The sequence below is a fragment of the Ursus arctos genome, unplaced genomic scaffold (genome assembly GCF_023065955.2).
Source record: "Ursus arctos isolate Adak ecotype North America unplaced genomic scaffold, UrsArc2.0 scaffold_37, whole genome shotgun sequence".
In the NCBI taxonomy this organism is placed as follows: domain Eukaryota; kingdom Metazoa; phylum Chordata; class Mammalia; order Carnivora; family Ursidae; genus Ursus; species Ursus arctos.
Window position 1 is genome coordinate 28,653,617 of NW_026623053.1, and position 27,892 is coordinate 28,681,508.

Here is a 27,892-nt window from a genome sequence, read left to right on the forward strand (position 1 = left end):
AGGGGCCGGAGGGAGAGAAAGAAAGAGGGAGGGAGGGAGGGTAGGTGCTGGAGATGGGCAAGCTTCAGAAAGAGGGAAAAACAGAACGGACAAAGAGGAAACAAGAGAGAAGACGGGTCAAAGTAGAGGACAGCTTGCATCCCTCACGCAGGTCTCCCGAGGCTGTGATACCAGCTTCTGCTTTATTACCAACAGTAAGAAATCTATTTCAGGTCCATCACGCGGGGCGCGCGCACGTGTAAAATACAGTGGAAAGTAAACTCGCGCGCACCTAGCCACAAGCGTGCGCGACTGGCACCTCCAGTTGTGGGCGACTGGCTCCGACAGACGCGCGGGTGGGGTGGGGTGGGGGGCGCCGCGAGCCGCCGAACCGGCCGCAGCCCGCGCGCAGGGCCCCGCGCGGGGGAGGAGGGCGGGCCGGGCGTCCGGCGGGGCGGCTCCGGCTCCGGGCCGCGGCTACCCCGGGGCGGCTCGGCACACGGCGCGGGATGGAGACAGACGCGCGGGGCTGTGTGGCCTCCTGGTGGGACATGGTGGTGCGGAACCTGCGGTGAGTGCTCGTGGCCCGCGGCCCGGCGCGCTGTCGTCCCCACGCCCGGTGCCGAGCCCCCCGGACGGGCGGGGCGCGTCAGGCTGGGCACTTCGGAGGCCCCCACAGCTCTGCGGGCCCTTTGGACCGCGTTATCCTTACCCGAGCGCCTACCCCCGCGGCCTCTCAGATGTGATCTTTCAGGACTTGCATCCCTTTGGGGCTTCTGAAATTGAGATTTCCAGAAAGATGGCTCAGGTTCCTATGCCAAGCTCTTATCTGCCTTGACCATTTTACTAAAATTCAGGACGGATTTAAAAGACCAATAATAGTAATCTACCTTGTACTCTTTGTCAGATGGCGCCCTTTTAGGTCAAAGGCCTACTTGTGTAGGTGGAAAAGTATCCCAAGGCCAGCTCCCCCAGGGCAAACTCTTGGATGTATTTAAAGAACATCCCTCCATAATGCTAAAAATGTATAGTGCATTGAAACCATCCCTGTGCCAAGTTCTTATAGCCTTTCACTCTGAAATGTCTATATCAGAGGGTTTTAAATTTTTCTTCCTCTTTTTTTTTTTTTTAAGTAGACTCCACACCCAACCCAGGGCTTGAACTCATGACCCTGAGATTAAGACCCAAGCCAAAAATCAAGAGTGAGACACTTAACCGACTGAACCCCCAGGCACCCTTCTGGCTCCTGTTTTAAATCCTTGGCTTAAGTGGTAATGTTAAACTACCTGAATTGACCAGCAATATATTGCCAGTCTCATTTGCATTGAAGCCAGGTATTGGTTAGAGACCCTGGACCCAGAAGACTCAGGTATCTTGTTTTGTTGGGGTGGGAAGGTATTGGCACTTTTGTCCATCTTTCTTCTTTATATTCCTTTGTTTTGTTTCTTGCTAACTGTAAAATGTCCAAGAGTCCCATCCAGACACAGGAGACTTCACTTTGGAATATCTGAGTGGTGAAGACAATAACCCATCTTCTCGCTTCCATTCCTTCTGTAGCTCAGGGCAGAGACCAGAGAGCAGCTCTCCCCTGGCCCAGCAGTGTAGACCCATACCTCCACTTGGTATTGGATCTGAACACGAGTCGGAATATCCTGACTGACTGTACTTTTCGACGGCACATTCGTGGGCCTTACCGCCTTGATAGGGTTGTTCTGGGAAAGCTGGCATTTTCTGCCTTTATCTTTTGTGCTCTCTCTCGAGTTGATGGCTGATTATTTAACATTTATTTGGCAGAGAATCAAAGCTGCAGTTCATGCTTTTAGAGAACAACCCACTTTGTTGATAATGGAGGGGGACGTGGGGAGTTGGGGACCCACTCTTACTTGCCTTACCAATTACTAAAAAATAAGTCTCAAGAGATGCTTCCTGAATGAATAAAATCCAAGCACATTTCTTCATCTGAACAGAGAATTACTGCTCTAATTTAAGACACGCTGAGGCAGAAGCACAGACCGAGATCAGCATCCCGAATCCTTTGGTTTCTTGGAACCAAGTTAGCTCAGCTCCGCAAACATTCACAGAGGGCGGCCTGTGCGTCTGGGGCTGCTGGTAGCACGGGGTCTGTGGCGATGTGCTGTGTGACTCAAGGAGAGCAATTCATCAAAACAGGTTTTCGGTGATTATTTCTTAATGCCTTGGGGATCTATTTATTTATTTTGCAAAAATTTCACCAGCTGTCATTGCTACTTAAGATAGATGGGCCCAGGAGAGTCAATCTTCACTCACCACTGGTTTTGTTCGAACTAGAAACCTGGAAAATGTGCTCAGGAAAGAGGCTGGGGGAAGCCAGTGGGCGATTTCCCTCATCGTTGTTCCCCGTTCACCCCAAGTCTTTACATTTCTGGACGGAGCTAAGGAAACCCTCCGAGCAGGCTGAGGAGCCGATTCGTGCTTTCCACAGTACTGGTCAGCGCCTGCCTTCCGGGCACAAAGCCCTGCTCTTGTGGAGCTCACAACTTTCAGTGCTAATTCAAGAAAGAATAGGAAGCCCTTCCGCTCTTCCCCAAAGCTACCAATAAGCATGGCTTCCTTCTCCCTCAAGAAAGACATACACTCTTCTTTCAGTGCTCAGTCCTGTGCTGGACAGAGTGCACCGGATGCCAAGTGGTTCTGGTCAGTGGGGGTTCAGGACTAACAGTAGGGAAACCCCCAGAGGACAATTAAGGGTCAAACCGAGGCCCGAGTATAATGAGTGGGAAGATCTGTGTAGAGAGGGTTTAACAAAGAAGGAACACTTGAGTGGATGTGAAGGAGGGGGATGTAGTGGGGAGGAGAGAACGGAGGAGAACACAGGTGTCACTCAGGTGCTCGGTGGTCAATACATGTTGGCCGAATGAACGGGCACCTAGGATGGGTGTGCGGCATGTCTTACGACCTGGAATAGCTGTCTTGCCAAATGGGGTTAGAGCTGGGCCTCCCAAAGCTGGTGCCTCTGAGCATGAACATGAATGATTCGCCCTGGAGCTGCTCAGGTTCCAAGGGAAGAATGATCCAGTTAGGTTGTGTGGCCCCTGCGGGAGGCTGTGCGGGGAGAGCCACCGCTGATCAAAGGGCAGGCTAAGAACAGCAAGGCATCAAGGAGGCTGTTTGATGTGGCTGGCCGTTGGCGGGGATTGGGCTGGAATTGCATCCTCCACTCGAATAAGGTCTATTAGCCACTGGCGACTTTTGATCCCCACTGATCTCGGGGAAGTCAGACTGACAGCCCCTAGTTAAGAGAGGCTCCTGTGCATTATTGAGGGTCTGAGGGATCCAGCCGCAGAAGTGCCTTGAGCTAGTTGAGAGAAGGGTCCTGTATGAATTATTCTTTCAAAACAGAAGCATATTTCCCTCTACTGCCTCTGCTTCCCAAGCACCCTGCTACCTTCGGAAGATAACTTAGTGGGAGACTAACAGGCGGGGTAGCGTGGGTTCAGCCCGGAGAAAGCAAGCCCGAGGAGCCAGCCAACTGGAAGGAAGCATGAGAATTCAGACTGTGCTCGGTTCTGCCCTTTCGGGCTTGATCTGGGGCTCACAGTGCCTTCTCTGGGTTTTGATTTCTCAGCTCTGAATCGGAGCAACAATGCCCTCTCCTTCCTACCACCTTCACAGGCTATTTTAAACGAGTATGAAAATAATCATTTTCATTTTTTCCTGGCTAATTTTGTGTGTAGGCGGTTGCCTACGTCTGATGTACTTGGAGAGCTACCCATTACCCTTAGCCCACGTCTCTTTTGCATTCCCTGAAGAATTGCTGGAAATTCATCGGAGATTCATTATCTTCTCCCTTCAGGCCTCTTCCAAACATAGAAGCATTCTGATTTTTTTAGTTATTAACACCTGAGGGAGAATTCTTCTTAGAGGTCTCTCTTTGATGACTTTAGAGTCAGAAGACTCCTGAGAATACAGGAGCAGGAAGGAAGAAGAACATGGGAGGAAGAGGGGATTCTGAGAAGGGCCAAGGGTGCAGAAGGGGAGAAGGCGGATCCTGAAACAACTTTCTCTAAGGGCTGAATCTTGCCAGAAGCCAGTCTTGTTCCTTGGGCTCATCTGTGGCTGCATGGAGGGCCAGTTGCACTCAGCAGGATGGTGACAGCTCACTGGAGATCTTCGTAGAGCTCTGGGGTCAGACGGACCTGGGTGCACATGACTCGGCCATTCATCGGCTCTGCAGCATGGGGCGGGTCACTTAAACTTTTCAGTGTCCTCATTTGCAAAGTACGGGTGATAACAGCTATCTTCTAAAATGCTCTGGTCTAGCAGAGAAATCGGGGCAGGGGAAACAGTGCATCCAACATGCTTTCCAGTCCCCCAGACTCATGATCTGATTATACTGAGCAGTCTTCACATGGACAGCTCAAAACAGGGGAAGGGATTTATTTAATGGACAAGGTGGACAAAAACCGGAAGCAGGGAGTGGTGACACTGACTTCCTGTGTCCCTCGTTTCTCCAAGTAGGAGACATTCAGCTGTCATAAGAGAGGTGGCCAGAGACAGAAGTGCATTAGTGACCCCTCATGGACAAGTGATAACTTGTCTGCTGATGGCTCCTGGTTCGGGTGTTTTGTGTCACAGGAAAGATACAGTAGAATAAAGAAAATGTGCCTGGCCCACTGTGTCCCCTTCCCTGACAGGCCCCAGCCCCGATGTAGCCAACAGCCTCCAGGCGCCCCCCTCGCTCTCCACCCTGCCCCTCACAGTCCCTCTTAACAAGGGCATCACATCATCACATAGGAAGTGAGGGTTTTTCTTTCATTGGCTCATTTCTTCCTAAGACCCAGCCAGAAGAGTGGGGATCTGATGGCTTTTCATTCACTGCTTTAGACTAATAATAGTTAATATATACAGCACTAAATTGCGACGAGATTAAAAAGCGTGGCAACTGTTAAGTAGTCTGAATCCTGTTTCCCGATGACTCTGGGGTCCAGAGTCTTGTGTGGGGTGCACTGAGGGAACAGGCCTGACTCCGGTGCATTCATGTCCCCCCAACTCCTGTCCCTCCTGTTCTTTCTCAGCAGCTGGTTGGGGACCTGAATTATTGCTTTCCTCTCCCGGTCTCCCTTAGTGCCTAGTCCTGATCTGTACTAATGGCACACAGTTCTGTTAAGCATTTTGCTTAAATGCCAGTGTTAGTCTCTGAAATTTTATTTGGACGCTAAGAGAAAAAACAAACGACAAAACTTGGACGGATCTTGAATGCCTTGTTTGTCTCACTGTATCTTGCAGATCTTTTCCACATTCCTGTTCAACGCTCGGAAGAAAAATTGCCTCTCTGTACAACAGCTTTACTAGTAAACCATTAAAAGAACACATTTTTCCTCCTCTGATGGACATGCTAATATTTTTTCATTTTTGTAAGTATCTCTCCCGGACTTGCCTACGTCTATTTTCCCAAAGAAAGAACTTACTGCCCTTAAAGTTGCCCGTGTGACAATGAAAAAGGCATGTGGGCTATAAAATTGTGGCTAGACTTCAATGGTCTGAAACCTATTTAACAGAGGCTTTGGGGCTTAGCTCCAATCCCTACAGGCTGCTGGGGGGTTGGATAGAACAACAGGGCCTTGTGGGTGGGGTTTCAGTTCAGGAGCTCAGTCTTCGAATTAGCTGTTAATAGGGTACCTTACTGCTTGGTGTTTCTCTACTTTTTTGCTTTTTCTTTTCACCTATATCCCTTGAAAGAGAGAGAAAATGGGGATCTGGGGGTGGGGAGAGGCTGATGTGAGGAATCTGTTCTCCCACGTTTTTTCTACTGAGTAATGTTAGTCAGTGTAACACACGATCCTACCACACAGGTGATGCTCTCACTGGCTTGTCCCCAGGGATTTATAGATTCTGGCCATTTCCTGGTTTGTGGCTAGTGACTAGGTTTTTATTTAGTGGAAAAAGTAAGGCTTGACATAGGTAGCAAAATACTCATTACTTTCTTCTAGACCCCCTACCTTTTTAGGGGAGTGGTCTCCTTTGTTTTTAGCTTGAGACAAAGATAAGGAATAAAACCCTATGCTGGCCTGTCGCACTGGTGCTATGTTCAAGTCTAGCTTTAACTGGGTGCTATACGCAACTAAGGAATCATTGATCACTGCTACATCGAAAACTAACGATGTACCGTATGCTGGCGAATTGAAGTTAAATAAAAAAATAAAAAATAAAATCTAGCCTTAGGGGTTTTTGCTTTGTTGTTGTTGTTGTTTTGGCAACTTTCCTATGGGCTGGTCCTCGTTTATAAAATAAAATACTTCGGGGCGCCTGGGTGGTGCAGTCGTTAAGCATCTGCCTTCGGCTCAGGGCGTGATCCCAGGGTTCTAGGATCAAGCCCCACATCAGGCTCCTCCGCTGGGAGCCTGCTTCTTCCTCTCCCACTCCCCCTGCTTGTGTTCCCTCTCTCGCTGGCTGTCTCTATCTCTGTCAAATAAATAAATAAAATGAAAAATAAAATAAAATAAAATAAAATAAAATACTTTGTTGGGAATTTAGTGTGGTAGCTTGCAACTTAGAAACCATGTTAACCAGGAGACTAATTACTTTTTTTGGTTGTGAGTAAAAGACATGGAATTTGACTCTGGGCGTTGATAATGAATTCTACTTTCTAGTCAAAGCACCATTTCTTGTGGATTTAAAGAAACCGGAGTTGAAGATTCCTCACACGGTGAACTTGTATATCAGAGTTGAACCTGCAGTGATTCTGGGAGTCTGGTGAGTGCGCTGACGGCCACAGGGTTGCTTGATGGGAGTGGTTTTCATGTTACAAGGGCGAGGGTGAGCAGCGCCGTGCTAGCTGCCTGTGGAGAGGTGGGTGTTTCTCGGAGTCACCTTCCCTTTGTATCAGTATTTGACCTGCTTGATTTTGCTTTTCAGGAGTTTTATTGGAGTGTGGAGTCTTTTGGGTGTGGCCCTGTGCTTTGGGTCTTTCACCAGACCTCAAGGACCTGGCGCTGCCCCACTCTTCTGCTCTTTTCCCCGCCAGTCTTCCCGTACTATTGCAGAAGGGCTAGGCTCCCGGCACCCAAGCCACGCTCTCGCAGGATGTGCTCTGTCTGCAACACTCATGTCTCTGCTCCCTCCTTTCACTGAACTGCCTACTCCTCTTCAGGGTCTCGGTTTAAATGCTAATGTGGTAATTTTCGGGGAAGCCCTTCCTCATCTCCCATTTTAGGCAGAGGTGGTAACCTATGCTTGTCCTTTATGGCATTTTCCCCACTGCAGTTAAGTAAATGTGCGATTATTTAGTTAATGTTTGTCTTCTTTACAAGACTATAACTTTTGTAGGTAACTTTGTTGGTGGGTTTTCTTTTCTTTTTTTAAAGATTTTATTCATTTATTTGAAAGAAAGAGAGAGTGAGAGAGACAGCATGAGAGTGGGGAGGGGCAGAGGGAGAAGCTGAGTGGGGAGCCAGATGTGCGGCTCCATCCCAGGACCCTGAGATCATGACCTGAGCCTAAGGCAGCCAACCGAGCCACCCAGGCACGCCTTTTCTTTTTTTTTCTCCTCTTTTCTTTTTTCCCCCCTCTTTTTTCTTTCTTTCTTTCTTTCTTTTTCTTTCTTTCTTTCTTTCTTTCTTTCTTTCTTTCTTTCTTCTCTTTCTTTCTCTTTCCTTCTTTTCTTTCTTTCTTCTTTTCTTTCTTTCTTTCTTTCTCTCTTTCTTTCGTTCGTTCGTTCGTGGGCTTTCATTGCTTAGCACAGTGCATGGCACAGCACAGAAAAGACACTCAGTTGTCAAGACCATGAGCATCCTGTTGTCTGTTTTGCTATGCTGCTGTCAACATCTCTTTCCCGTTTGGTTCTACTTCTTGCTCTTGGCTGCCAATTTCCCAGTGTCCTGTTTTATATTTCCTCTCCCTGACTTTAAACATGTGAGCATAGAATGTTTAGGAACCAGTATGGGTTCACATAACTTCTTCCTAATCTGCACAGTACAGTTCAGGTAACAGTGTTGGGATTTGAAAATCTTTTTATTCTTGGCTCTTGCCCTGGCTCCTCTAGCTGGCAGGGAGGCCAGTCCCCTCAGTCCAGAGGCCCTGGGGTTTGATGTTGGACTTTCTGCCCCTACAGGGTTGAGAGGCCTAAAGATTTATTATTACGTGGCCACCTCTCCAAGTTCCCTTGTGACATGTCATATGGCAGTGTTTGTATCTTCAGGGGTCACTCACTGGTTTAACAGGTGGAGGGACTGGAGCTCGGGCAGGTGTTTGACACCACAGGGTCACTGGTTTCTTGAGTAGAATAGCTTAGTTTCGTATTTAAGTTCTTTTCTCCCATCTAAACTGGTCTCCCTTTAAATTCTTTCAACTTGTGTCCTCAGCCAAACCAAAAGCAGGTGGCAAATACCTATTGTTTTTTACTTGTTTCTACCCAATGGATTGCATTTCAGTGAACTGCACTAAGAATTGCAGTCCTGGAAGATTAGTGGATGTAGGAGTCAGAAGGACTAAAACAGTAAATGGTTAAAAGGGGTTGTTTCTGTGCATGGGGGAGGGGGGTAGAGAAGTAGTGCTTGTCCCTGTGAGATGTTTGTGGTATTATATTTTAATTTTTACCATGTGCATATATTACTCTGAAATTTATATATATATAAATACATACACATACGTATAAATATGTAATGTAGACTTACACATATTTAAACCTACAAATATATGTCTTGGACACGAGGAGGGCTTCAGACTTTGGCAGGGAAAGCGAATTCTCCGTACACGTTTGCTACAACAGTCCCTTGCTCCTCAGGCACACGGTTCCCAGCTGCCGGGGGGAAGATGCTAAGGGGAAGGACCGCGGCTGGTACGAAGCAGCCCTTCAGGACGGCAATCCAATTATCGTTTATCTTCACGGCAGCGCAGAACACAGGTCAGCGCCTTTGCTCGGATTTTTTTCTTCTTTTAAAGAGAGAGGGAGCGGTTCAGCCCGGTGGGGGAAGGGAAGGCGGAGCTCCGTCTCTGTAAGCGTGCTTCCACATACATCTTTTTTTCTTTTGTGGAAATTTGAGGGTGTTCTGGCAATAGGTTTCTCTTTAAAAAATCTATATATTCTGTATGGAGACTCATGTTGATCTTTAACTGAAAGGGAGACCAACTTCCGAAATTCGGATATTGATTTCCAAGAAGTCAGTGGCTCCTTTATTCCCAAAGAGTGTCTGAAATGAACTGAGCCCATGGACGACGGGAAAGGGAACCAGCATGAGATATGGGGAAAAGGAAGAGCAAGTTCCTTATCGACGGTCGTCTCACAGAAGTACATGGAGATTCCTTGATTTAGCATGAGTCCTATTAATCCAATGTATGGGCTCCCTATGAGAGATCCTCTGGAATTCTGACTGTCGGTACCGGGGACCATCTGACTGGTCCTAGTCTAGAAGACTGATGCCTCAGCCCACTCCCTGTTGTTCCAACCTTGCTTGGTCACAAAGAATGCCTCCCTGAAGTCCTGATCCCCTTTGATGTGCTGCCAGGGCCTCCCAGTGGGCCTGTCATTATGGTGGGTGATGATTATCAGCTGTGACTGCATCACTTCGGATTGGGGGAGGGGCAATGTGCCTCAGAGACCCACAGACCCAAGCTCTGTGTCTGGAGGGACATTGCAGACTTAGTGACAAGCTCTGGAATCTGCCCCTTGGCTCCCCTGCCTATGTCCCTTTTCCTCACTGTCTTTTTCTGTCTTGATGGCTTTCTCAAGGCTTGCCTTTGCACTAGGGGCCTTCCGAAGATGTCCATTCTAGAATGACATGTACAGAGATTTCCCATGAAACTCAACATTTTACAACATTGTTGAACATTGTTCTGATGGTGCAGACTTGTATTATGTATTTAAAGGATCGTTCGGCCCACCCATTCATGCCTGTCCCTCTGTGTGGATCTGCTCTGATTGCAGATTCACTGGCTCTGGGGTCAGCCCCAGCTTCCTCCTGTCCCCTGCCGAAAGCCTCAGCTGGCTATCAGCGGTACTGAGCCAAAGGAGCCCAAATGGGAGGTTACAGGAGCCTTGTTGAGAACAGTGGATATAGACTTGGGGCCCAGAGAAACCCCAGAGGGTCCCTCAACCTCCTCCCCAAAATCATACTCAAAATTTCAAGTATGGCTACATTTTTCTGGGAAATGTGTCCATAGTTTAATTATATGTTCGAAGGGCTCCATGACCCTCTGAAGTTTAAGACACTTGGCTCTAAGACAAAATTCAAATGGTTTTTCAAGAATCCTCTGCCTCTGCAATCATCCTTGCCTCTCCTTTATGAGCGTGGCTGATAGAGAGTAGATGATAGGGTTATTTTGGGAGAAAGCGTTTCCGGTACCTCCAGCGGTACGAGTCTCCCTCACGTCATGTTGTTCTTAATAGCAGAATGAACAGGGTACAGGCAGGTCTTGGTTTAGTGCAATGACTGCATCGTCCTTTGTTCTGAAAAGCCATTTTCTGGAACTGATGTTCCTTTAGCTTCTACAAGTATTCTCAGAAATTAGTTGTGCTGTGTAGCAGGGAGAGGACGTGGGCTATCAGTATCATCACAGGCTGCTGCGGAGAAGCACGAGCCATCTGGGCGTCCACGCTCGTGCAGAGGAACACGGCAGCAGTGGGGGGCCATCCGTCACTCCCCCTGACACATCCAGGTGGGCTAGGACACCAAAGACCCTTTCCCTTGCTCCTGGTTATTTATTTCTCTAACCTGAGTAACAAAGGCATGAGATCAGACGCCAGAAGCATGATAGTGATTTTTATTGAATTTGTCATTGTAATTCCTAATTCTTGCTCTTTTTTCTAACCTCCTCCACAGGGCAGCTCCTCACAGACTTGAGCTAGTAAAGGTATGTCTGAAGGGGCCTCACGGTACCGATTTGACGCCTCTGTTTTTTCTCTTATGGGCTACAGCCACAGATCTTCCTCAGGCTATCTCCTGGGAGCTCCCAAGGGTGGGACTCAAAGTCCCACGTGTGCATGTCTCTTCCTGCAGTGACCACAGGGGATCAAACGGAAGTGAACATCTCTGACGCCAAAAACACTTTCATAAATACATTGCCTTCATCACCAGATGGAGCTGAAGACCCTCTCTACCCGCTTTTTCTGAGAGCTGGGGGAAGGGTTGTGAGAGTATATTCGACGTGAGTGTTACTCCTGTGGGAAACAGCCTTTTTGCCGTAGGGAGGATAAACACACAGAATGTCCGCTGTTAGAGTCATTCGGGCTCTGGCTTCAGCCCATGGAAGGTTTTGCAAGTGGGATGGCGGCCACACTGCTCTTCTGGCTGGCCTGCTACACGGCTGCTGTTTGTTGGGGCGGCCCCTGCATTTCCAAGTGTGAGGGAGACGCAGCCATGGCTGACTCACACCTGGTAGGGCAGCTGTGTTTATCTTCTCCCACGCCCCAGCTGGGTAATCTCTCCCTCAGCTGACCAGGCTGCTTGTCCAATTTTTGACCAAAGGACCTGATATCTCCTCCCACATGCCAGCTCCCACCTCAGAGCCCTTCCCTGGTGTGACAGCATGAGGGGGGCCCCCCACATCCTGCCAGGCCCAGTATGGCCAGCACCTCCCTCATCCTCTTTCCCTCGTTCAGACAGGAAGCTCTTCTCCTGTCTGCTCTTCCCTTTCTTCACGGCCTTCTCGGAGCCGACTCTGGCGGGTGGTGGGCTGGATGCAGTTCTGCCTGGGATGATAACGTCTATTAATTTTTAGGTTTGCTTTCCACCCTGCACCTCACTCTCTGCACTTCCTAGTGGGATGGTGGTGAAGCTGATGTCCATGAGAACATGTGTTGTTGTTGTTGTTTCCCTCCCCCACTCGGCAAAGCTGAATTGTATAGCCCCCGTGTGCGCAGAAAGGAAAAGAGTCATAGGTGTAGGTGTGCAAAGGAGCCAGGTCATGCTTGTGGTAGTTGGGATGGGAAGGGAAGGTATGATAAGCCTTCTTCCTCCAGGCAGATTCTGGATACCTCGTGCCATAGTCATTGCCTCCCAGCCTGACCAGACCTTCTGAGCCCTTCGTTCTCCTCTTTGGAGGGGTGATTTCCTTTACAAATCAAGTCTTTGCTATAAAGTTGTCCTTCTTCCCTTTCTTCTTTCCTTTCTTCCCCCACTCCTTTTCTCTGTTTCTCTGTTCTCATTCATGTGTCTCATTCATTTCACTCATTCATCACTTAGGCATCCAGCAGAGCTGTTTTCGTTAATTTGCAACCCTACCCAGTCGTCTTTATCTCTCTGTACGAAGTTCTTATGTGACTGTGATTATATCTATATGTCATTCTATATTGCTGCTCTTCTACTTAATACTATGCTGTGTACCTACTACGTTATAAATATTCTTCCATGGTTTTCCGTAGTTATCATAGTGACCAGCTTAAAAGGTGATCCTTCTCCATTCTATTTGTAGACAATTGTTTATTTATTCCACTGTTGCTAGATACAAGTTTTTCTCCCCTAAAATCACTTAAATAATGTTGCTAGAGAAAACTTGAGGCATTTAGTTTATTCTTTTTTTGTACTTTTTCTTAGAGATAAATTCTTAGGAGTCAGATCTGTTCTCGAGTTGTTTCACCAAGCAGTTCTTCTGTCTAGAGGGCCACAAATGACACACGAACATTCTCACTTCCCGGGGTGCTTAACTGCTCTGTGTCTTGGATCACTGTTTTGGAGGCAATGTCGTTTAAATAGATATTAAAAAGTTTCCTTTATTTCCTCATTATTAGTTGAATTTGTATTGAAAGATTCCTGGTGAGACTCAGCTCCCCACATCCGTGCTGTGGCAGGGGATGCGCGCTGTTCGGACAGAAGCAGACCCCTGTGTGGGTCTCCGTTCTGCCTCTAGCATCTGGAACGAGTTACTTAAACCCTCAGGACTCAATTTCTTTATCTATAAAATGGGGATAATATCTACCTTTAGGGACTATTGTGAGAGGTAAATAAAGTTTTGAAAAAACCTGCACAGTAAATTTTTGTCTCCTTTTCTCTCTTTGTACTATCATTTTAATTCACTTCATTTAAAATGAGGTTGTCATATTCCTTCCTCATGTATCCACATGGGACGTGGCAGTGGTTTCATATAATTGAGTGATCTCTTTATTTTTGATTGATATTAACTCTTTGTCTGTTCACATTTAATATACATATCTTCCCACTATTTGACTGCCTCTGCTACAACTCTGTAGACCTTCTGTTGTCAAGGGGATTCTTAAAACGGACATTTACTTTGTACCAAGATACTTCAATACTTTCATCTCACGTCATCTTCCAACAGCCCTGAAAGTGGCTACGATTGTTGTTCACTTTTCAGAATACTGTTTACATATTCAGATGTTAGGTGGCTCAAGGTCACACAGCCAGGGGCAGAGCCAGGGTGTGGCCAGGCTCTCTGACCCGCTCTGCCGCCTGCCTCCCTTCTTCCCTTTGAGTCTGACCTTCTCACGTTTGAGGTCAAACAGCAGATTTCATCTATTCCCTGCCTGGGAAACCATCACAATGAGGATTATGGAAGTGTTGAAGAGGTTATACCATCTTTTCTGTGTACACCTTCTGATTAAAATTGATAACCCTCCTTTGTTATCTAGATGCTGAGTGATGGTGGCTTTCACGTCCTGTCTGTGGACTACAGAGGTATGTGTTAAGAACAGTGTATAAAGACTTTTCAATAACCAGGAGGGCTACTGATGGTCCTCAGTTTGGAGGTAGTTGATACTGTGCTCGCCTTTCCTTACCACCAGGGTACGGGGACTCCACGGGTGAGCCCACAGAGAAGGGGCTGACCGCAGATGCTGTTTGTGTCTATGAGTGGACCAAGGCGAGAAGTGGTAACACGCCTGTGTGTCTCTGGGGCCACTCTCTGGGTACAGGGTAAGTGGGCTCTGAAGATGGCTTCTTGTGGGGGAGGGTGTCCTCAGGGCTTTAGTGTCATCAGAGGCAGCGATGAGCAGAGGAGGGAACACTGAGCTAGGAGGTGGAGCTCTGGTTTCTCTGACCTCCCACGTGTGGTTAGAGACATTGCCATCTCAGCGTGCCTGTTTGTCATGCAAGGGAGGGTGTAGCTCTGTGGTTATCTAGGACACTGAAGCCCATTCCAGAACCCTCCTTGAGAGTATTAAAGGAAAGGATTCTTAATTTAGGGCCAGTGGAACCCCTTGAAGTCCTATGCAAAGTTGTATGTCTGTTCCTACCAGAGTCCAGAGCTCTCGTCAGATGCTCGTAACAAATGTTGCATTTTGTACTATTTGCCTGACTGTTAAGTCAGTGCTTCACATATGTACTAATTTTCATTGCTTTACAGAGTTGCAACAAATGCTGCGAAAGTACTAGAAGAGAAAGGTACAAAATGCCTTCATGTATAAGGTCTTTGCTTGGGGGCGGGGAAGTAAATATTGCCTGCGGACTGTGTGCACACTGTAAGCACAGAGAGGTCTAAAGCACCCCGACCTTAGACAGTCTCTGATCGTGTAATAAACTTTCTTTTTTTTGTTTAATATAAAACAATAGTTGCCTGTCAAGGCCATGAAATTAAAAATAAATACTCAGAAGAGTTAAAGTTACCCCTTGAAAAAGCCCTTATTGTGAAGTAAATGTTACTGTGGAGTAATTTGGATTATGGGAGAGGAAAACATCCTTTATGAAGTAACAAGCAGGACTTGCTTTCTGCAGCCCGTCTTCCACGACATTTATGTCAGTGTTTCCCAAAGTGTTCTGGGTGCTGCCTGTCTCAGATTCCCTAGAGGTGCTTGCTATAAACTCAGGTTTCCTGGATCCGAGCTGGTTTCATGAATTAGAATCTCTGTGAATAGGACAAGGTGATTTCGATTACATGAAAAGCTTGTCATCTCTTGCGTTGTATCTTAAACTCGTCAATACCGGTCAGGTTGAGTTACGTGAACATTTTAAAGCAAGTCACCTGCTAGCCACAGTCTTAATTAATTATGGAAATAAAGCAGACATTATTTCCTGCTCCTCTAAGCTCTCATAGCTCTCTGCGCACACTTCCTGCACAGTGTGGACGATGCTGTATCATCTGACCTAAATTCCCACATAAATGAATACTTCACTGCTTGGATAATGCAATGACCTTACAACACTTTAATTCCATTTACACCCTCAGCTTTGAACTCTCGCTATCATGTATTTTAATTTTCTCTATATTATATACTCCATAAAACATTATTGCTCTTATAAAGTCAATATTCATATTTACCCTTTTCTTTGCTTTATTACTTCTAGCACTTCTGTTCTTCCATTTCAGATATTTGTTCTGCCTATTTGTGGTGAAGAATTCCCTCAGTTTCGGCCTGAAAATATCTTTATTTCATCTTTGTTTTTGAAGGATATTTTCATTGGGCATAGAATTCTTGGTTGGCAGTTATTTTATTTCAACACTTTGAAGACTCTGTCCATTTTGTTCTGGCTTTCACTGTCCATTGGGAATACAGCTTCCAGTCTTCCTGCAGCTCCTTTGAAGATAATTACTTTTTCTTCTGGCTGTTTTTGAGATTTTCTTTTTGTCTTTGTTCTTCAGCATTTTTTCTGTGATTTTCCTAGGTGTGGGTTTCTTAGTACTTATCCTGTGTGGGGTTCATAGTACCATAATAACTCCGGCTTGATATTCATCCATCTTGGAAAATTGGTCATTTATCTTCAAATATTGTGCCTATCCCATTTTTCATCTTCTCTCCTCCTAGGACTATATATATATTTTTAGATCTATTCCCATGTCCTGTATGTCTCCAATGTTCTTTCCTGGGTCCTCCAGACATTTTTCTCCTTGTGCTCTAGTTTAAACATTTTCTTTCGACATATTACACAGTTCACTATGTAATATCAAATTTTATTAAATATTAAAATTTTAGGGGTGCCTGGGTGGCTCAGTCGTTAAGCATCTGCCTTCGGCTCAGGACGTGATCCCGGCATTCTGGGATCGAGCCCCACATCGGGCTTCCTGCTCAGCAGGAAGCCTGCTTCTCCCTCTCCCCCTCCCCCTGCTTGTGTTCCCTCTCTCGCTGGCTGTCTCTCTGTCAAATAAATAAAATCTTTGTAAAAATATTAAAATTTTAACAAATATTTTACTATATTACAATTGGTTATTTACAAGTTATTTTAAAGTCCATACAGGATAATGCCAATATCTAGATCCTTTGTTGGTCTATTTCCATTATCTGTTGTTGTTGTTGGGGTTTTTTTGTGTGTGTATTTTTGGCCTCTTTATTTTATTTTATTTTATTTTTATTTTGTTTTATTTTTGTATGTCTAGTTATTTTTTATTAAATGCTAGATATTGTTTACAGAAATTGTAGAGATAATTTGAGGGGCTAAGGATAATATTATCTTCTTCCAGAAAAGAGTTACTTTTCTCCTGAACATTAGTTAAAATGGGGGGGAGATCACTTTAATCCAGTCAGAAGTTGAGCTGATTTGAAGCTGGGCATTAGTCTTTATGAGGGCTGGTCTGGTTTTAGTTCACCATTACTCCCAGGATGTAGTCCCTTGAAATCACAAAAAGCCTGAGAAATTATTAGAGTCCTCCTTCTTGTCAGATTCTGAACTCTAATTTTGTCCTTTTGGTCCTGTGGGACTGCTGAAAGTTCTGTCTAGTTCTAAGCCGCTAAGAGCAGCCATCACTGTTGCTTTCAAAATTTCAACTGCTTTGAGGGGAAAAGCATCTCAAACTCTTGTGGATTTTTTTCTTTTGGTATTGGCTTTCAAAATCTCACTGATTTAGTAGCCCTCAAATGCCTTCAAACATATACATATACATATACATACAGTAGTTGTCCCTTATCCATGGGGGATATGTTCCAAGACCTACAGTGGATGCTGAAACCATGGATAATACCAAGTCCTATATATACTGTGTTTTTCCTGTATGTATCGACCTATGATAAAGTTTAATTTATCAATTAGGCATAGTAAGAGATTAATAATAACGTACTGAAATAGAACAATTATAACGATATACTATAATAAAGTTATGTGACTGGGGTTTCTCTTTCTTAAAACATCCTATTGTACTGTATTCACTGTTCTTCTTGTAATGATGTGTGATGATAAAATGCCTCCATGATGAGACGAAGTGAGATGAATGATGTAGGCATTATGATGTAGTGTTAGGCTATATTGACCTTCCAACAATATGACAGAAGCAGGATTATTTGCTTCTGGACTGCTCTTGACCGCAGGTAACTGAAACTGCGGATAAGGGGGACTATTGTGTACATATATAAATGCATATCCCCATCTGACACACGTTTTCTAATTGTTCTTAGAGGGAGTATTTGCCAAAGCAACACAGTCAGCCTCTGGTACATTCTTAACCACGGGCTGCAGAACACTCTCCCTTCCTATAGTACTTTGCCTGCTTAATTTATCCAAGTCATGAAAACCAGGCTGTGTCCTAGAAGGTAGTGATTTTCAACTACCATGTGCATAGAAATCTCTTGGGGTGGGGATGCCTGTTAAAAATGCACATTCTCACCCCCTGCCCCTCAAGATTCTGACTGATTCTAGTGTGGAGTCCAGGAATTTGCATTATTAACAAGCTTCACAAATAACTTTGGTGCAGGCAGTTCATGTAGAGAACCTTGAGGACTCCTTATTTAGGAAAGGTAGTATTTAAATATGATAGGGGAGTTATTTCTTTTTTATTATTTTCAAGGATTTCCAGTTGATGCTATTATCCTGGAGGCTCCATTTACCAACATATGGGTTGCAAGTATTAATTATCCCTTGTTAAAGGTGAGTCTCTATCTTCATAAGATGTGAAAGTGTAGGTTGTTTCCACATACTTATGCTTACTTAAGCCCAGAAATTAGCATCACTAGCCCCCCAGAAATCTCCTGTATGTCATTTCCCAATCTAATAAGCCTCACCCTAGATGTAATCTTTACATTGAGTTTAAAGGTAATCATATCCATGCTTTCCTTTATAGTGTAACTATCTAGGTGTGCATCTCTAAGCAATATAATTTTGTTTTTGAACTTTATATAATTAGAATTATATAGGATATATTCTATGTTTTTCAAACAATGTATATTTGTGGGATTTTACCCAAGAGGTATAGTTGTAGTTTGATCATTTTCATTGCTGTATAGTATTTCATTGTTATTGCCCTATTGTTTATGGACATTTGAGTTGCTTTCTGTTTGGGGTAATTAATAACACTGCTGTTATGAATGTTCATGAACATGTATCCTGCAAACATCGTACATATTTTACCAGAGTATACCCTAGGAGTGGAATCGTTGGATAGTAAGATATGCATACTTTAGCTTTACTAATTAGAGTGCCAAACAGTTTTCCAAAGTGACTTGACACTTTATTCTCCCACCTGTTGTGTATAAGAGTTCCAATTGCCTCACATCCTTACCTTCATATGGATGTTTCATTGTGGTTTTAATTTGTATTTCCCTTATGACTAATGAAGCTGGGCATTTTTTCATGTTTTTTAGTCATTTAGGTATCTCTTGTGAGATACTTGTTCATGCTCATTTTTAAATTGTCTTTTTTTATTTGTAGTTTTTCATAGGATGAGTCATCAGAAAACTATTTGTATTGCAAGTATATTCTCTTATTTTGCCTTTTTACTCCCTCAATGGTATCTTATGATGAAGAGATATTCGTAAATTTAATGTGGACCAGTTTACAAATTATTTTTTATGGTTAATATTTTTAAGAAAAGTGTCCTGTTTAATAAAGCTCTGGGTACCAAAGATTATGAAGATACCCTTCTATGGTATCTTATAGAAATTCTGTTTTACCTTTTACATTTAGAGCTATAATCTACAAGTATGGATTTTTGTATGTAGGAGGTAGAAGTCCATTTGGATATCCAGCTTTGGTCTAGTACCATTTACTAAACAAACCTTCCCTACCAATTCTGCATTGCCAGTGTTTGAATATATCAGGGCTTAATGTATATGGGTCTGTTAGTAGATTCCTATTTCTTTCCCTTAACTATCTGTCCATTCTCATATGAATACTGCATCTCCTAATTAGTGTAGTTTTTTGGTTTTTTTTTTTTTTTTTTTTTAAAGAGAGAGAGTGTGTGAATGGAGGGGGGGCAGAGAGAGAGAGAGGGAGAGAGAGATCCCAAGCAGGCTCCACACTGGGGTTCGATCACGACCTGAGCTGAAATCAAGAGTCGGATGCTCAACTGACTGAGTGAGCCACCAGGTGCCCCTAATTACTGTAGCTTTATAATATGTGTTTATATCTGTCCATGGAAGTTCTTCAGCTTTGTTCTTCTTATTCAAGATTTGTCTTGACTATTCTTGATCCTTTTTATTTTGATGTATATTTTGGTATATACTCACCACTTTCTATAAAAAACGTCCCAGGATTTTGATTGGAATTGCATTAGATCTATATATAATTTGGGGAAATTGATACCTTTTTAATAGTGAGTCTTCAAAATTTATGAACATGGTTTATAAACATTTATGTTTGTTTTGATTGATTGATTGATTGAGGTTTTCTTAATTTTAGTTTTACATCGGGTTCACCTATGAGCTGAGCCCATGGCAGGGACTTGATGTGCATGATTTATTGAGAGCGTGCTCTAAAGGCAAAACCTGCAAGGTCATTTGAATGAGGGTTGTAGGACAGGGATGGGGAGAGAGCAGAGGGATGCCTGGGTGGCACAATCGGTTAAGCATCTGCCTTTGGCTCAGGTCATGATCTCAGGGTGCTGGGATCGAGCCCCACGTTGGGCTCCCTGCTTGGCAGGGCCCCTCTGCCTGCTGCTTCCCCTGCTTGTGCTCTCTCTGTCAAATAAATAAAATCTTAAAAAGGAAAGAAAAGAAAAGAAAGAGCAGAATAAGACGTGAATTCAGGTGAAGTGTAGCTTTGGCGTGACCCACCTGGGACTCTAAGCTTTGAGTCAACTGTAGGGGAGTGCTGGTTGTTTCTGCCACCCACAGAGTTAGAGAATAGTTTGGGGGAGGGTGACATAACCATGGGAGCAATGGCTTCTGTTATCCAAGGCTAAGGAGAAGGGGGACAGCCAACATTTACAGCAAGAATTAGTTTTATTAGTCTCTTCAAAGAACCAACTCAGATTTGGTTGATTATCTATAATGAATGTTTTCTGTTTCATTAATTTCTGTTCTTACCTTTATTATTCCCTTTCTTCTATTTTCTTTAGATTCAATTTATTATTTAAAAAATTTCTAGAGGTGGTACTTGGATAATTTATTTTCAGTATTTCCTCTAATTTATGCATGAAGGCATACTCCACCGAAGCCACCCTTGACATGGATCCCACAGGTTTTCAAATGCATTTTAATTATCATTCAGTTCAAAATATTTTATGACTTCTTTGACCTATGGGTTATTTATATGTGTATTTTCTAATTTCTATACATTTGGGGATTTATGTTTGCTCTTGACTTCTAGCTTAATTCTACCATGATCTGAGATTTCTCTATGATTTCAGTTTTTGAAATTTGTTCAGACTTGCTTTATGTCTCAACATATGGTCAATTTTGGCATATGTTCCATATGCTTGGAAAGAATATGTTGTGTTTTTGGTGTAGTGTTCTATATATATCAATTAGGTAAAGATTATTAATCATGCTGTTCAATTCTTCTATGTTTGCCCTGATTTTTTGACTGGTTGTTTTATCAGTTACTCAGGAAAGGGTATTGAAATATCTTGCCATGATTGTAGAGTTTATTTCTATTCTAGTCCTGTCAATTTTTGCTTCAGCTTTTTTGAGCATACGTTATACATGTGTAAAGCACACATTGAGTAATAATATATATTTTATATCTTCCATGTGAATTGATCCTTTTTTCATTATGAAATATCCTTTTGATTTATAATGCTTCTTGACTTAGTCAGCTTTGTGTCTGATATTAATACATCTTTGTTTTTAATAGTGTTTGCCTAATATATAATTTTCTATCCTTTGACTTTAAAGTTTTCTGAGTTCTTGTATTTAATGCATACCTCTTGTCAGCAGCATAGAGCAGTGTTTTGTTTTCTTTTCCAACAAGCTTTGTCTGTTAATTGTAGTAGTCTATTTAACTTAATGAAATTATGATATATTTAGGTTTAAATCTACTTTCTTACTATGTTCTTTTCTATGTGTGCCATCTGTTTCTATTTGTGTTCTTTTGCCTCTGCTTTTTGCTTTCTCCTGACTTGCCAGCCGTGTCTCAAGGAGAAGCGTGGTGTCAAATGTCAGTTTCACCTCTCTGAGATTCCCTTTTCTCTGGGATCTAGACCACTCAAGATGCCTTGGCAGCTCTCTGACACCTTCACAGAAAGGTTTTTAAAATATTTTTTCCCACCTTTTCTGGTTGTCTTGGGCAAAAGATTTGGTTTGTAATGACTGTTCTATTATTAGAAGTGGGGAATCTTCCAATATTTTTAAGTTTGGAATTTAATTTAAAAGGTCAGGAACTCAGTTTAATAGGTACTTTTATGATTTAGAAGTAGAGGAGTTTTGTTGTATCATGCTGTTTTTAAAAACCATAGCTTTGGTGTCAGACTTCCTGGGTTTGGCTTCCAGGGCTGTCGCTTAACAGCTGTATAACCTTGGATTAATTGCTTTTAATGCTCTAATGGCCTCATCTGTAAAGTGGGGGTAATAATAATCTATTCCAGATGATTGTGATAACTATATAAATTAGAATATGGAAAACATCTGTAATAGTGCCTGGGACAAAGTGAGCACTGAATGGCCATTAACTCGTTTTATTATCAGTGGCGTGCCATAACTCTGAAGAGTCCTGTTAAATAAGAAAGTGTAGGTGGTGTGAGACATACAAACATAGTAAAAGGCATGGGTCCTTACTCTCAAGAAGCTTCCTGTCTAGTTGAGGAGATAGGAGATGAATGGTGGATATAAAGTAATGGCAGGACTTCCATAAGTCACTCTGTAATCAATTTCATTACTCAAAAGAGGAAGGCAGCATGACACAGTGGAAAAAAGCATGGGCTATGGAGCCAGACAGATTTGGTTTGAAATTTGGCTTCTGCCACTAACCAATTATGACTTTGGTAAGTTATTTCCCTTCTCTGAGTTTTCCCAATTTTAAATAATGGGGTTGATACTGCCTACTGCCTAGGGTTATTTAAAAGATTAAATTAAATAAGATAATCATTGCAAAGTACCCAGCTGCTAGTGGGGACTCAACAAATGTGTTTCCCTTTTCCCACTTTTTCTATTGCTAAGTAGACTAAGACAGGTGCTCGGGTAGGACCCAGAACGATAATTTCAGGTAGGAAGAATTCAGGGAAGAGAAAGGTCTTGTGTGCAGGTTTGGTCAAAGAAGACTTACAGAGAGATAAGACTAAGCTCGTTTCTTGAAGGTAAGGGAGAGCAGTTAGGAAACACAGAGGAGGGCAGAGTGTGAGCCAAGGCATATGGCCGGAGTGGGACCATACACATAGTTGTATGTGCTATAAAATACCCGAGAGTCATATAAGGCTTCCATGAAAGATCTGGCACACTAGTCACCCTTTTAAACCCTCATAACAACTCCCTGAGTCTGGCATCATTGCCTCCATTTAGAGCTGAGGGAAATGGCAGCTCAGAGGCTTGCCCAATTGTCACACACTGTATAAGAAGAGGAAATGGGACTCGAGCCTACATCTTCTAACTCTAGGCAGACAGATCGGAGGTGTGCAGGCTTTAGAATGAAAGACTGTGGCCAGGTGTGGATGGGCTTGCAGCCAGGATGGGAGCTTCTTGCTTTGTTTTTAAGTAGCTTGCATGGTACTACGGAGGCTTTGTGACAGTACATTTCACATAACTAGTCTTTTAAGAATATCTTTTGGTGGCATTCCAGAAGAGAGAGGAGGCAGGAAGACCAATTAGGAGCCCATTGCTGTGGTCTGGGCTGCAGGGGATGGCATGACCTCTGAGTCTCCAGGGGCACCTCTGGCTGATGAGGAATAATGGGAGTAGATTGACTTGGGCCTGCTTTCTTCCTACACCTTTGGAATTTGAGATGGATTGCTGAAGGGCTTCTCTTATTGGATTTTCCTCAGAGGAGTCCTGATTCCAGGGGTGGCAGAATCAGGAGACAAAGACAAAAGAAAACAAAACAAGAAATCTTGCCCTTAGTGATGGCTGAGAGAAGGAAAAAGGAAGAAGGGGCAGGAGAGGCAGTACTAGGGTCTCCAGATTGTACCTGAATGCAAATCATTTGCCGTGAGACCACGCAAAAAACGCAAGCCAGACAAACTCCCATGAAAATGTGGAAGTTTCCTGGAAACCACAGGCTTATGCCAAAATTGTGAAGCGGATATTTGCCTTTACTGGACCCAGCCTCCCTATTCTGTGCTAATTTCCCTACAATGACATGAACTACTTTTTAAAATCAGGAAAACAAATTTTTTAAGTTCATTATATTTAGAAAGAGACTATCCTCTGTATTACTACAGTTCATAGAAGGCTACAACAAATGACATATTCTAGCAGCTGACTCTAATTTCTCCATATCATAAAGGGGCAGTGATACGCATAACCTAATAATTGCTTCTCCAATGAATAGAATTCCTTCCTTTTTAAACTGGCCCCAGCCTACCTGTGCTATACCCAATTCCTTCCTTCGGCAACGTCCCATTTATTACATAGCACTCACCTCCTCACTCCCCTCTCAGGTGCAACAGAGGAATACATGTAATATTCTTCTGGTCTTTTCTCCTAGCAAGTCTATTCCAAGGAATAAAATCTGAATGAAATTCAAGTCACTGTAAGATGAACATGACAGATAACAGCACACAGTATGTGCCAGGGATATTGGCACAGGAGAGTCATTCTGTCTTTAGCAAATCTTCACTCAAGTGTCTGTCAGGTACTGGGAATTTCCTAGGTTCTGGGAATACCACAGAGGATAAAAAAGTTGTGGCCTGACTTCCTGTGAAGTGTATATACTTACGGGGAAGACAGGCAGAAGACAAGTACACGATAAGCTGATTTTCAGGAGTGAGACGTGCTGTGACAGGGAGTGACCGGCGGGGGGGCGGGGGGTTGGTACAGAAAGCTTCTCTAAGGAACTATCATCTGAGCTGAGACTTGCACGATAAGAGGCTCTCATGGGAAAATCTGGAGGTCTTGAGCTGAGAGAAAAGAAAGGCAAAGGGCCTGAGGTAAGTTTGAGCCTGAAGTGTCCAGAGCGGAAGGCAGCAGGGCCCAAGGGTGGACGGGAGTGGGCTTAGTGAGAGGACAGATGGGCAAGAGCCAGATTCTGTGGCGTCTCAAAGGCCAAGGTGGTGCAAAAAGGAAGAAAGAAGACACAAATCACACATAATCCCCACCATCCACAGATAATCAGTTAACATTTTGTTGTTTTTGCTTCCTATTTTTCTTTAAAATACAAATAGCACCACTAACTCTTTTTCTTTACGCTTGTAAAGGAGCAGTGATATGCATAATCTAAAAATTGCTTCTACAGTGAACATAATTAACCTGTCTAGTTACTGAAGAGAATATTCTGATTGGTCAAAAATTCTGATTCCAAACTATGGAAAGAACCCAAATGTCCATCAACTGACGAATGGATAACGAAGAGGTGGTGTATCTATACATGGACACGGCTGAGTAATATTCCACTGTGTGTATATATACACCACCTCTTCTTTCTTCCTTTTTATGTTTTCCATTTTCCCTACAATGGCATGAGTTACTTTAAATCATGAGGTTTGTTTTTAAAAAAGTTTATTATATGTAGAAAGTTGCTACTCTCTCCATTAGTATAGTTCATGTAGGAAACCATAACAAATGACACAGATATAGGCCATGTTTAATTTTTTTTTCTTCTTAAAAAATAGATTTATCGGAAACTTCCAGGATTTTTACGCACGCTTATGGATGCCCTGAGAAAAGACAAAATAGTCTTCCCTAATGATGAAAAGTAAGCTAATGATGCAGAGATGTCCATTATTACTATATCTATGGGATTCTGGAGGGTAACTATCATGTGACTTACTGAATGGGTAGGTGAGAATTCTTAGATGGGCACTAAACTTTGAGGTAATGTGTCCACAAATTTTTAGTGTTTGATATTTTCCTAATGTCTAATTTGAGGACTTCACTAATTCAATACTTTCTCCAAAGTCATAAAGGGAGCTGTAGATTTAGGATTATAGGACCTTTTAAAGGATCCTTTAAGTCAGGGGGATCCCTGACTTCTAGGCCTTATTCCCCATGTAACCAAAACCCACCCCCTATTCAGCCCATTGACCCAACAGCAAGTCCAAAGACCAGAATTTGGCAAGTTGGCCTCTCACAGCTGGAGACTTTAAGAGTGCCTCCAGGAGGTGGTTGTTGTCAGTACTTAATGTCGACACTTGAGGGATCCAACCTTCTTAGGAGTAACAGGGAGTCACCGTGATGGGGTGGATGGGTATCAGAATTTGGGAAGTATTGTTTGAGAAAGTTATTAGAATGAGGAACAAGTCTTCTTCATGCTGTAGCCTTTCTGAATTACCAAACTAGGAGGTTGACCAGGAAGCTGATAAAACCTGTTAATCGCGAGTCCCTCTGCACATTTATGGGGAAAAGTAAATACATTGCTACAAAGAGTTCTCTTCAGTCCTGTGCTAGTTCTTGTTATTTTTGAGTTTTGAGTTGTTTTGTTTCTTTTAGTCTTTTAGTTAAAATATCCCAGATATTATGAAATAAGGTAGAATAAGGAAAAAGATGAGGTTCTTTTAACTGTACAAATGCAGTGCTTTTAGTACTTTTCTTCCTCATTTAAAAAAATCATATAGAAATAAATTAATTAAATACCTAATTAAATTGTATGAGTAAACAGAAGAGAGATAATCTTGCCCGGAAGGAAAAAAAGTTACTATATGAAATTATATATGTTGAAGTTGTCATTCCTAGGAGGGAAGGGAAGAGAGATCTTGTATTTTGAGGCAAATCTCATTTTTGCTAAAGCTTGAACTTAGAAGAAGAGAAATCCCAACATATGATTCTTGAACTGAATGCTTTTCTTCCACTTGTCCCCAGTGTTAAATTCCTATCTTCTCCCCTTCTCATCTTACATGGTGAGGATGACAACACGGTGCCTTTGGAGTTTGGAAAAAAGGTAAATTAAGAGCTCAGTGCTGACTGAAACATACTATCGTTACATCACTATTTTCTCATTGAGCCAGACTTAGAGATTAGGCCTACCGGAGGGTCTCCGACATCATAAGGGATTCTCTACACCCCTAAACAGCCCTGCTGCCCGGTGTATACAATACGCTTCAGTGTGCTGTGCTGCAGAGCTGGAAGGAGTGTTTCTGACGGATCCCAGTTCCTCATCAGCAAGTGTGTGTGGCTCTACAAGTACAGAGAAGACCTCCATGTGGTCTCTCCCATAGTGGCTCCAAAAACGGGACGCAGTTTCTCTTCTTTCAGACAGACAGTTCCTGTCCCCTCGCAGGGAGGGTGTTGGCAGGAGAAGGATGAGGTTCTGTCAGCGTTCTCTGTTAGCTGTGAGCTTTTAGTTCCTCAGTTGTAGGGGTAGCCAACCCCGGGGTTGGGGGAGGTGCTGGAGAGTCCCTTAGCTCCAACTTGGTGGGCCTAACTCCCCAAGCTGGCGTTTCTGTGCCCTTTTAGGAAAATGAAACTAGAAAAACACTACCTTTGACGGTCAGCCTTTGAGTCACTGTCTTCCTGGCCCACGCAGCTCTATGAAATTGCACACAATGCGTATAGGAACAAAGAGAGGGTCCAGATGGTGATCTTTCCTCCTGGTTTCCAACACAACTTCCTCTGTAGAAGCCCCACACTACTAAACACCGTGAGGTAAGAGTTGCTTTGCGAAATGTGATTATCCTTCTCTGAAAGACAATTAGGGCTGCTCTGGCTTACTTAGACCAGGAAGTGGAGAAAGCATGTGTGTTGACGTAGGTCTTTTTTTTTTTTTTTTTTTTTTGGCAGAGATTTCCTGAGTGAGCAGTGGGCATGAGGTCTGAGAGTAATGGAAATCTGCAGTGAAGACTTGGTCCAAACACCACCCATGATGCATATTTTTTATGTAAAATTGTACTGGGCCACTTGGATGAGCTGAAGCCACTGACATTTCTACAAGTCACTTGCCATTTTAGTAGGGGAAAGCATGGGTGCTGGGCGTTACTGAAAGTTCTCCTTTAGCTTATCATAGTCTACTTTGTGGAACAAACTGAAACCTCATTGTAAAGTACCAGAATTTGATAAAATTTGGATCCCATCTAAAAATGTGTGGCTACCAAACATGCTGGGGATATCCGTGAATAAGGCGGTCTTTGGTTGGGACTTAACAGTGTAAGAAAGGTGCTCTAATGTAGTAAAGTAATTTGTTTTAGTTAATTTAAATGGTGTTAAAATGTTCCAAGTATTTTTTTAGCTTTTTGAATAGCCCTGGAGAAAGTCCTAGCATGCTACTCAATCTGACATCAAATAACAAGTTTTGGCACTCATGTAGCCCTTGTAAATTGACACTTTATTTTTAGCCCTAATACAGTCATACACTTTCCCTCCCAATTCTCAGAAATTCTTGACTAGATTACTAGCTAACAAAACAAAACAAAACAAAATCAAACAATGTTGTAGAAGTGTTTAAATCCAGTAAGAAGTCATTTTTTTTTTCTAGAGACATTTTCCAACTTACTTTCCATTGGCTTTGTTCACCCCATTGCTAGATTCATTGGATAAGGAAATCTTGAGATCTGAAGGCTCCATGTTCCAGATGTCCCTGGCATATTCCTTAATTGTTCGGTCACTAGAGAATTTCCCTGCGGCAGCTATATTTTTGAGTACCATTGTGTTCCAGGCCTTTGGATTCTGTAAATAACACATACACATATGGCCCATGGCCTGAGTGCCCATCGAACTTTATGACAAATGCTAGGCCAAGAATATCCAAGCGCATTTCATGGGGAAAAATGACAGGAGTAAGTTGTAGTGAATCATAAATACCTTTGTTTCACAGCTGAGAGCTAG

General features: G+C 43.3%; 2 protein-coding genes across 2 annotated transcripts in view; one reads left to right on the forward strand and one right to left on the reverse strand.

The window, feature by feature from the left end:
• The first annotated feature begins 478 nt into the window (after nt 1–478).
• On the forward strand, nt 479–27,380 carry ABHD12B (abhydrolase domain containing 12B). The gene is made up of 13 exons (XM_057306427.1): nt 479–550; nt 5,245–5,372; nt 6,609–6,711; nt 8,741–8,860; nt 10,776–10,806; nt 13,541–13,586; nt 13,694–13,823; nt 14,254–14,291; nt 17,620–17,699; nt 24,748–24,830; nt 25,934–26,012; nt 26,598–26,716; nt 26,852–27,380. The coding sequence occupies exons 1-13, from the start codon at nt 489–491 to the stop codon at nt 26,877–26,879; spliced, it is 1,047 nt and encodes a 348-aa protein (XP_057162410.1). The 5' UTR covers nt 479–488; the 3' UTR covers nt 26,880–27,380.
• The window catches only part of PYGL (glycogen phosphorylase L), a 40,581-nt gene continuing 40,062 nt past the window's right edge, over nt 27,374–27,892 (reverse strand). The window contains exon 20 of the mRNA XM_026513718.4: nt 27,374–27,733. Within this exon, the coding sequence (XP_026369503.1) occupies nt 27,557–27,733 (177 nt within the window). The 3' untranslated portion in view covers nt 27,374–27,556. The remainder of the gene's footprint in view (nt 27,734–27,892) is intronic.